The 11,474-nt window shown below is 39.9% G+C and overlaps 1 protein-coding gene across 1 annotated transcript; it reads right to left on the bottom strand.

Annotated features, from left to right (window-relative positions):
• Window positions 1-333: 333 nt before the first annotated feature.
• Window positions 334-9,633, bottom strand: tprg1l (tumor protein p63 regulated 1-like). Its single transcript, XM_017467091.3, has 6 exons — window positions 9,135-9,633; window positions 6,801-6,892; window positions 5,091-5,141; window positions 4,869-4,994; window positions 4,233-4,386; window positions 334-3,889 (listed from the first exon to the last, which is right to left on the bottom strand). Exons 1-6 carry the CDS (start codon window positions 9,372-9,374, stop codon window positions 3,695-3,697), a joined length of 858 nt encoding a protein of 285 aa, XP_017322580.1. The 5' UTR covers window positions 9,375-9,633; the 3' UTR covers window positions 334-3,694.
• Window positions 9,634-11,474: the final 1,841 nt, after the last annotated feature.

Below are 11,474 nucleotides of genomic sequence, written 5' to 3'. Positions count from 1 at the left end.
TTCAGTACTGTCTAGTTTAAATGTTATATTATTTAAGACGCTAAATATTCATTAAGTAAGAGCATTAATATGTAAAAATCGACTGTATGACAGTTAGGATGTTGCTCACAACTCTGTTTTACATGTGTTTACATCTAGGCTTTATAGGGACCATGTTCTGTGTGATGTAGGAGATATTTTTATCTGTAAATGTAGAGGTTAGGATTATTTTTACAGGCTCAGAATTTCTAATAAAGTTTTCTACAAATCTGTAAGGTTTTCTTGAGCCTGAATGTTTGTGACTGCATCCCAACACACTCCCTTTGACCTTGTTTATTAACCGAGAAACCAACATACAAGAATGTACAGCAATTTTAATAAGTTTTAGCATGAGCATCGGTACAGTACAAATCAACAGAACTGAGATGTAGACGACAATGCTGAGGCTGGTGCCGAAAACCAACCTTAAGCATGAAAAGGGGCAACAGTAACTAATAATCGGAGGTAATTTGGGTCTCAGAAAGTGGTCCAGCGGTTAGACATCATAAAATTGAGGAGCGACAGTAGTTCTATTGAGTGAGGGGTAATTAGTATTAATTAGATATGTTTTGCCAGAGAAAAAGGGGTGTAAAAGCTGTAATGGGTGATTCGAAGCAACGACCAGATTACAAAATGTCACACACGTAAAAGCACTTTTTACACAGTAACCCACATGCACAGTTCACATGCAACACTTTACATTTGTACAAAAGAAAAATCCTTCAAACAGTGCCATCACTAGGAGGTTCAGTACAAAACACATAACCTTGTACTGTGAGAGAGAGAGAGAGAAAGAAAAAAAATAAATAAAAGTGCATACAAGGAAATAATCTATTAGGGAACCCGTATTAAATCCTCTGCACTAATCACCTCCGGTTAGAATTAAACTCCTAACCCTCATTTGCATCCTTGAACAATAAAGCAGCATTTAAAATGAAAGTTACTAAATTACTAACCTAACCTGAGCCGGGATTAACGTCACAAACCGGGCCACTTTAGTTACAGCGAGGGAACATCTTGCACAGACTTCGCTGCTATGAAGTGAGGCAGAACGTCTTGCATGATGAGAATGGAACAGATCAATGCTTAAAAAAAAAAAAGTCATCACATTGCAATATCCTTGCCATACAACAGGACCTCTGGGCCTTTTATATTCAGGAAAAGTCTACACTGAAAAAGATTTTAAAATAATGTTTACATTGGAACATTTGTGATGTGTTTGGCCATTCTGGTGCAGATTTGTTGGTTGGTGCGGTGTTTTCATTATTCCAGTGAGAAGTTCGCAGATGTGGCACAGGAGTGCAATGCTAGCACAGTTGCTATGGCAATTAATAGGAATTCAAGGAGAAAAATCTCAAACATAAGAGATAATGGTCAGGTTTATGTCAGCTGCTAAAACAAATGAGCAAGAGCTGCTTTTTCCAGACCCATTCAACATCATATTAATGAGAAATCCACTGTAGAAGAGACAGGAAATGCTGGCCTCAAAGTTCCAGAATGCAGTGCAGGTGCACGGAGTTACGACAGAGACACAGCTCGGATAGTTGGCGTTAGTCGGATGTTTTGGAAACTGATCTGTTGAGTTGCGTACAGATGAAGTGAGAAAGCTGGACTGATTAAAGGATTAAAGCGCTGCTGCATCGCTCTCTTTGGAGCGAGGGCTAAATCGCAGTTGCACTGCTGGTAGTTGAATGGCATTGTGGGTAAATAAAAGTGAAGTAAAGGTGATCAGTGACAAATAGACCAAAAAAATTTAAACTCCATTTCCTTACAAAAGAAAAGAAAAAAAAAAATAAAAAATCACAGGAAGAGCACGTGTTATTTATAAAGATCAATATGCAAGTCATTCACAGTGGATTTTTCATTTACGTTAATAAATAATAATGAGTACATTTATAATCATAGGAAATGTTTGGACTGAAATGGAACATAATTCATCAGTTCAAACTATTATGAACAAACTCCTCAACTTTCACCCGCGGAAGCTGCTTACCAACAACGAGCTTTCAGCAGCGTATGACTTTACAGTTCTTTACGTTATTAGTACAATCATCATCACCTTTTGCTTCATGAGTCGCTCCATTCAAAACTCGCTGCATAAACAGTCTGGTTCCACAGAGATCAATTTACACATCACTTCCCTACACACGAGTCAACAAGTCGTCACTCATTGGTTAATGAGAGCTGAATTCACACATGAATTAAATCAATTAATGTTATTATTCTTCAGTGCCTGGCTGGTGCAAGCAGACACAGTTTAGATCACATAGTAAGATTACTAATCTTAGAAACATCAGTGGCAGTAATGTTAAAATTCATCGATGCAAGAATGTCCTTTTTTTTTGTTTTAATACTAGGTTTCAAACTTGACAATCACAGTAGATTTTTAAAATGAATTAATTTAGGAATAGTGGTTATAATAATGCTTAGTACTTGTAATATGATTTTTTTTTTTTTTTTAAAAAAAGGTCATTTAAGAAAATGTTTGAACAGGAATTTCATTGAAATTTCTCATACTTATAGCTTAACGATGACAACACTACTAGTTTCGGTGTAACCGTGAGAAAGTCGTTCACCTAGCTGCTGTCCACAATTTAAAAAAAAAAAAAAAAAAAAAAAAAAAAACTTAGTAATTACTATATCAAAAGGGACCAACGTTACTTGCAAGAAAATCCAGGAAGTTTTCTGTAAGTCGGTGGACAGGATGACTCCATGCCAACAGCATCTTGTGACTTCATATAGAACTGTAGGTTTGGATTTAGCAACCGGCTGAGTGTATAAGCTTTATACAGTCTACTAACTGTGTGCGAGATGTGAGAGAACGTTGAGGTAAAGTTAGCTAGCTAATTTGTTTTTGAACAGATGTGCGCCAAGCAACAGTAAGAAAACAGCAAGGCTGGAGTGAATGCTAATTAATTAGAGGCGTCTCCTTTTTTATTTTTAGCCAATCAAAGAGAACACACGCAAAGGCTCATAAGTCTCATCTGTTACATCTAGCCTCCTTTCCCCTTCATTGAGCTAGAAATATTATTGCCGTTTGGTCTGACTGCTGTTTCCTGTATCGTCATAGCAACGGGTCAAAAATCATAAACGCCAAGGCTAATCAGTGTACGTTGCACTTCTACTACATGCAATAAAAATAAAATAATAAACGGGTGTGTATGTTTTCTGCTGTTGCTGAATACTGAAATTATGGATATTCAAATGTACACCGCCAATGAACATTTTCTATCAGTCTGTCCCCATCATTAATCTGACCAACTGATCAAGCATGTTAAAAAAGGGTCGTGGTGAATTACACACTAAATTGATTTTTTTTTTTCTTAATTTAAGCCTAATACCTAAGATCATTATGGCAAATATTTTGTCCTATTCCATTACTTGTACATGTATATAAAGCGCACCAGCATCACACACTCCAAATCCCACATCGACATACTGTTTAGGAAACACACTTAGTAGAGTGGGACACAAAAATGAAGCAGGATGGCACGAGCCCAGTAAAGGGGCATCAACGTTGGCATCGGACGCTTCCAGGCACATGCTGAGGAGCCAGCGAGGCACACTGGTGGTGTGAAGAGGGGCATGCTTCACACCCCACTGAAATCCGGCAAGCAACACAAAAGGGATTCATGGAGCTCGACATATTCAAGTGCAGCAATGCGGGTTAGATGAACTAGAAGCCGATCTTGCCTCTGGTCATGGAGTAGCCCAGTTTGGCCTCGTTGTTGATGAAGGACATGATGCCCAGGTAGGTCTCGATGAGCAGCGGCCGCTCCAGCAGCAGCACCCCGTTCGACCGGCCCGGGATGGGAAACTCCTTATGGGCTCGCTTTACCGCCTGGATCAGCTGAATTTTAAAGTTCTCCAGCTGAAGAACAAAACAGGAAGGTCACTGCAGCCAGGTGGGGATCACTCAAAGCAGGATAACCGCACGCAGCATGCTTACGTTTATATACATTTGCTCGCTTGGCCGACGCTTTCAAGCAAAATGATTTAAAATTCTACACGGGATACAAGTGAGCAATTGAGATTAAGGGTCTTGCTCAAGGATCCACAGTGGCAGCTTGGCAGTGCTGGAATTTGTAGCTCAAAGCCTTAACCACTAAGCCACCTTAAATTAGTGCGATTCAGATTAGACATGTACAATGCACTTAGTTTAGATAATTGTTTGAAGAGCTTGAAGAGTTATAGTATCCGGTTTGTGGATTTACCTGGCAAAGGGAAGCCACCTTTTCATCAGCGTGGGCCATGGGGTGCTCTGTGAAGGTGGCATAGGGCATGTCAGTGGACCAGGGGTTCCAGCGGTTTAGGAAAGAAGGCCTCGGTCGTTTATCCCAATGTATGCGAACGCCACTTCCCTCTCTCCTGTAGACAGACAACAATCGATTTCGGATTTTAGTCGATCTGGGGATTTAAAAGACTACACTGTTGTGAGCAATTAATAACGGGTCAAAACAACGGAGTAATCATGAACTTCCTAGACCCGAAAAAAATCTACAAATAGCATAACATCATATTGTCAGACTCTGAGGTTGTCTTTTGTGCTTCATGTCCAAGCAGAACACAACACTGACACACTAAAAGATAATGGCTATAAAGGCTAAATTTGTTTTACTGGCAAGACAGAACACTGGGACACGTTTGCTGTCTGATTATTCGAATCAACATGTGAAACACCAACCCAGGCCCATGGGAACTCTATACAGGATTGACTGCTATTTAGAAAAGGGGAAGTATTCATTGTTTTGTCTGGGGACCTTATATATGTGGCACTGATGGTGTTCGAATGATCAGAGTTCATTTTAACGAAGCGTGATGCACGCTTCTCCGCTCTCACATGATCTTACTTATTCAGAGATTTTGGTGGAAACTCGAACTCTCCAACTGAAATGGTGTCCACAGCGTTTAAGGAAATTCTGATGACCTGCTGACACAGCAAGTTTATGAAGTCATATTTGCAAACCAGAAGAGATCTGCAAGACACCACAACACAGCAGACATCAGCACACGAAGAGCAGTTCAACTCCACTGGTAGGTTAATACATCACAAGATGAACTTCCTCCCTCACCTCTCGGTTATGAGCACCAGTCTCTCCTTTTCATTGTTCCAGTGATCGACTCTGTAGAGAAAGCGCACCAGGTTGGTCAGACTTAAGACTGAAATCCGTATGATCATGAGAATTAAAACAATTTATGTTTTCATATGTCATATCTCCAAAACCAGTCTTATGCTGAACATGACAGGATGTAAGAGTTTGGATTTTCACCCATTGTAGTATTACTGTAAGCTGCTTACAGAAGAATGCTTTGTAATGCAAGTTACGTCACCAAACTCACAGCAATCTGGTTTGCTGGTTTACTCTCACACTTTCTCTACTCTAGAAATTTCATACCGACTCCAACCCAACAACCGACACAAAGCTGGCTGTAAATAACTTGAATGGGAAGGTGACCACGCAGCACGGGAACACTGTACTATAAGAGTATTTTCCCCCTACAAACTGAAGCTTTAATCCTGCATCATAACTGCACCTCATAGGCCATACAAATGTTTAAATGATAACAGACTACATAACATTATGCACAGAATAACATTCATACTTGTAAGGCTGTTTGCACTTTAAGTCTGATTTTCTATTTCAAACAAAATTTAAAAATCAGAACAGACAAGGAGTTTATTTTTAATGATGGAAAACATCAATGGGTTTTGTGTTTCACGCACAGTGATATAATTATACAGTATAATTATGGTAACAGCCAATGAGTGAGCTAGGGGAAAAAAATATATATATATATATGAAAATGCCCATAATGTGGACCACAAAGACAGGGGCATTGAGTACGTTTACATGGACAGCAGTAATCTAATTATTGACCTTATTCTGAATAAGACAATATTGTGATTAAGGTGTTTTTATGAGTTGTTTTTAGAACATTCCTTTCATGTTCCCGTTTTACATGTTATAGAACATAGATCGATTCACGGCACACGTCATTACGTCCCCACGCTGCGCCGTCCGACGTTCCCTCCAGAATTTCACGTATCGACATACAGTTCGTCTTCGTTATGGTACCGTATACAGTTTTGGGTGTTTCATTTTTAATTTTACGATAACGTCAAGTGCAGTTAATTATTTGTCACGCTATACGTGTTAATAGACGACTGCTTGAAGCCGTGGGCTGCGTCCCAAACTACGTACTTACCGTCTATGTAGCAGGTAAGTACACGGTTTCGGACGCAGTCGTGCTGTCGTTTGCCGCCAAACAGTTGAGCGCTGCCGGGTGTGTTTCCCGTAGCAAAATGCAGCAAAATCTCCCACACGACGTTAATAGTGTGATTAAGGTGTGCACATGTCTGTAATGCACTGCGATAAAATCACTAAAATAGGAGTACTCCACATATCTTAACTTGATTTGTGTTTACTTCAAGTATGACCTTAGCTGGATTAAGCTCATCCGAAATCACTGTTTACATGGTAGTTTCTTAATCAGAGTATTGTCTTAATCAGGTTAATATCGGATTACTGTTGTCCATGGAAACGTACTGAATCTTGTAAAACAAAGAATGGAGGTTTGCATTTTCTCCTTCTTACACTTTGTTTTGTCTATTGTTAGGCAAAACACTCTAGCTCCATCTTTGTTTGTTTGTGTAACATGGTAGCACAATCCGGCTAATTCAGGACTGATCGAACTACACGTTACAGTTGTAATTATGAGATGAAGTCCATTTTCAACATCTTTAACATTAAGTGAGGTAATGAAAGAAAAAGGCAACTGACTCTGCTACGAGCCACACGCTCAGAACCTCGCCATCTTCTGAAGGCAAAGCCACTGTGCGGATATCGTTCACCGCCTGCTCGATGGTTCCTGGCTGGAGAACAAAACAAAACAAAAAAAAAAAAAAAAAACATGAGGTAATATCAAATGCTATAATTTACCTACTGGTCATTAAAATAATACTTGATACCAATCATATACAACTTGACACCGTGGTAGGATCATGAACCATAAATTGTTCTCAGATTGCGCTGTTAGGATCAGTCTTGCAGCTTTTCTAAAGAAAACTGAATTATAAACGTTAATCAAATATACATTGATTCTTGCAGATGCGCCTTTTCATGCCTCACTGGCTGAACTAGAAAGTACTGGAAACTAAAAGCAGAAGCCTCTCATCTTCGTTTGAGGCATCTGTTTTCGCCGATACAGCTTTCAACACGGTCATTATGGTCCATTCACCAAGGTAAGCTTTATACATCAATCAGCCATAACATTAAAACCACTGACACGTGACGTGAATAACACTGTTCATCTCGTTACAATGGCACCTGTCAAGCGGTGGGATATATTAGGTTCAGTCAGTTCTTGGAGTTGATGTGTTGGAAGCAGGAAAAATGGGAGAGCGTAAGGAATCTGAGCGATTTTGACAAGGGCCAAATTGTGACGGCAAGACGACTCCAAAACGGCAGGTCTTGTGGGGTGTTCCCGGTATGTAGTGGTTACCAAAAGTGGTCCAAGGAAGGACAAATGGTGAACCCGGTGACGTGTGGACGCCCAAGGCTCATTGATGCGCTTGGGAAGCGAAGGCTAGCCTGTTTGGTCTGATCCCACAGAAGAGCTACTATAGACAAATTGCTGAAAATGTTAATGTTGGCTGTAATAGAAAGAGGTCAGAACACAGTGCATCGTAGCTTGCTGTGTAGCCGAAGTGTGCCCATGCTGACCCCGTCCACCGCCGAAAGTGCCCACAATGGGCACGTGAGCATCAGAACTGGACCATGGAGCAGTTGAGGAATGTGGCCTGGTCGGATGAATCCCGTTTCCTTTTACATCACGTGGAAAGCCGGTTCATGAGAGTCACTTACCTGGGGAAGAGATGGCACCAGGATGCACTATGGGAAGAAGACAAGCTGGTGGAGGCAGTGTGACGCTCTGGGTAACATTCTGCTGGGAAACCTTGGGTCCTGGCATTCATGTGGATGTTACTTTGACACGTACCACCTACCTAAACATAGCTGCATACCAAGTACACATCTTCATGCTAACGGTATTCCCTAATAGCAGTGGCCGTTTTCAGCAGGATAATGCACTCTGCTACACTGCAAAAATTGTTCAGGAATGGTTTGAGAAACATGACAAAGAGTTCAGGGTGTTGACTCGGCCTCCAAATTCCCCAGATCTCAATCCGATCAAGCATCTGTGGGATGTTCTGGACAAACACGTCCAATCCATGGAGACCCCACCTCACAACTTACAGGACTTACATGCCACTAACGTCTTGGTTCCAGATACCACAGCACACCTTCAGAGGTCCTGTGGAGTCCATGCCTCGACAGCTCAGAGCGGTTTTCGCGGCACAAGCAGGATCTACACAATATTAGCAGGTGATTTAATGTTATGGCTGACCGGTGTATGTATTTATAAGTAGAGAATGGAGACTGTGTTACGAAAAGGTTTAATATAGGCATTAAAACCAAACATTTTATAGAGAATCGGGTGGCATTTGGATGATTTTTTCCCCCCAGAGGTTATATTGGTTCTTCAGTTTTACACACAAGTTACATATAAACAGGGTTAATAAAAACACAAAGACTGTCATTGAAGCTGTCTGATGCTTAAAAAGTCACTATATATAATTTTAGAGAAACGCAAATCAGTGCCATTTACACACATATACATATTATAACCGATTAATTATTAATCAAATCGAAAATGTTACACACCTTGGTGTAATTTGACATATAAACGGATGTCAGTCTTACTAAAGCAAGGAAATGCCAAAGGACACAAAAACCCCCAGAGAAATGTTTTGCTAACCTGCTAAACTAGTTCAAAGAAGACGTATTAATGACTAGTAAATACATAATTATATAATAATTGGAGAACAATATTTATTTTTTAGAAAGTTGTAAGGGAACACCTTTACACATTTTTACACTAAAATGACTAGCTTAATCTTATTAAAAACTTGTCTGGAGTATTTGCTAGCACAAGCTTTAAATGAGCTGATAACAATTACAGCTAGCTATTCAGTCGTTATTAGCTGCCCTGCTTTACACCCCGGTTATTAATAACCTAATAAACTACTGTTTATTCATATTCTATCTGGTTCTTACCCTAAACACGAAGTAATCCTTCACTTTTGCACGCATGGTTGGGTTTTGGACGTGAAAAGGCGTGAGTTTTTGGAGAGGGGAGCAGCAGGCTACAGCAGCTCCGAAGCCGAGGACAGATTGGGCCTCACGCCCCGGACTGAACGCCACTTCCAGCCCGTCCAGCGCGTCCTCAACCCCGTCGGCGTGAAGAACCGCAGCCCCTGGACTCTCCGGGTCCATCGTGTCATTCAGCTGAAGCATATTATTCTAAACGTTTAATAACTAACTGCAGTATTAACTTGATTTGAGCTCAGTTTAGCTAATTACAGCGCTGTGAGATTTCTGCAGGAGAAAGCAGTAGGTCCTCTGCATAAGCTTGTTTTGCTTAGTGGGGAAACACCCACATGCTCCAGTCTTAAAGCCACATTCACCTATACAAATTAGTGTAAATAAATCAGTGTAAATAAACCACTGTAAATAAATAAGTGTTTACAGAAATCTCCACAGCTTTACTGAGGTCACATCTGGTCTGTTTACACATGAAAGTCACACTGTTGTGTTTGGATAACGATGCAGTTTTGAAGATGACTCTCGCTAGACTTTCATGGGCAAACAATAATATTAATAATTTAATAAATCTTTTTTTATTATTGTTTTTTCTTTTTTTCTTGAAACAATAACGCCACAAAGTTTGCCTCAAACATATTTACTTAATCAGCAACTTTCACCTGTTGGGATTAGAGTTAAAGGAGCTATGTGGTGCCCTCTACTGGCTGCTTGGTGAACTGTAAGTAAGAAATAAAGCATGATGTGACAAGCTGTTTTAGGAAAATGATCAACGACGGAGTGGCTCGAAATGAAGCGGTTACTATTACTACACCGAAGTTGATTATTTTCCAATAGCAGCATAAAAAGTGTTTTATTGCTCTTATACGTTCCATTTGTAAACCCTGCTGAAAACACACACACACACACACACACACAATAGAAACCTTCAAAGAAATTGTAATGGTTTTAATGGTTATAATGGGAATTGTATTGGTTTTAATGGAAGCTGTAATGGTCCCTATGAGTCTCTACTGGTAATTTGTTGCCTTCTATTGGTGGCATGTTATGTCTAGTGGATACCATTAAGCACCAATAATGGTAATGTACTTAGCTGATGGTTTGTAATGGTATTTGTAGTGGAAATCATTAGAATTTCTGTGATTTCTGGTTTCTCTTGTTTTTTGTTTAGTTTTATTTTTCAGGAGCGAATCTAACAGTTTTTATTCAGTAAACATTGGCGTATTTAGCTATAGTTACATAATGTCCATAAAAGTTAGTTCCTGTTATCACTTACGTTATAGCAGTTCCTTCCCCAGCTTCTCCTTTTTCCTCCTCTTGAAGGTAATAAAAAAAAAAACACGCAACTTGACATCCATCTATTTTCTGTAACGCTTATGCGCTTATCCTACACAGGGTCGCATGGAGCCTGAGTCTATCCCAGGGGACTTGGGGCACAAGGTGGGGGACACAGTCACACACACACATACACCCATTCATACACTATGGACAATAAAGAGATACAAGTCAGCCTACAACGCCTGTCTTTGGACTGTGGAAGGAAACCGGAGTACTTAGAGGAAACCTCCCTAGCAAAGGAAGAACATGCAAGCTCCACGCACACAGGGAGGAGGTTGGAATCAAACCTCCAAACCTGGAGGTGCGAGGCAAACGTGCTAACCACTAAGCCAAAGCCAAAGTGCAAAGCACAAAGCCCTCTGTCCTGAAAACTTTCACATGTCGGAAAACCTACTTAAATAAACAGAGCCTCACTGAAAACATCCACTATACCGATATATATCCCAAAAATCTACTATGAGGAAGTTTTACAATTACCACATTAAGATAAGATAAGATAAGATAAGATAAGATAAGATAAGATAAGATAAGATAAGATAAGATAATACATTATTAATCCCCAGATGGAGAAATTAGGGGATTAATATAAACCTGTAATGTGAATTACAGTCAGTACTACTGCCAGAGCTGTTGTTATGGAAATGAATCAATACTTTCTGACCAATCAGATTTGAGAATCCAACTGCAAGGTGATATAATTGCTAGTTAAAACATTGAATTGGCTTTTCAAGTGACGCAGCCCACATTCTGCCTCATGAGTTGCATTTTAAGAAACGGGGTAATGTAAAGAGAAGGCTGAGATAAAGAAAACACCATGGTCAGTTACAGAACAATGTTATGCCTAACACTTTTTTTTTAATACAGCTCTAGAAATACTTTAAACTTCACCTTTAATCTATTAGTCTGGTCTCGATTGCACAGTATTCTCTTCCATATTATTGCACAATACGTAGGCTT

The sequence above is a fragment of the Ictalurus punctatus genome, chromosome 5 (genome assembly GCF_001660625.3).
Source record: "Ictalurus punctatus breed USDA103 chromosome 5, Coco_2.0, whole genome shotgun sequence".
NCBI classification, from domain to species: Eukaryota; Metazoa; Chordata; class Actinopteri; order Siluriformes; family Ictaluridae; genus Ictalurus; species Ictalurus punctatus.
This window is presented reverse-complemented; position numbering and strand designations above follow the sequence as displayed.

Coding starts and splice junctions, on each gene's coding strand:
- tprg1l (XM_017467091.3), bottom strand. CDS start 9,374: ATGCTTCAGCTGAATGACACGATGGACCCGGAGAGTCCAGGGGCTGCG. Junction 4,387..4,868: donor CCACCAAAATCTCTGAATAA/GTAAGATCATGT, acceptor GTCTGTCTACAG/GAGAGAGGGAAGTGGCGTTC. Junction 3,890..4,232: donor AGGTGGCTTCCCTTTGCCAG/GTAAATCCACAA, acceptor TTTGTTCTTCAG/CTGGAGAACTTTAAAATTCA.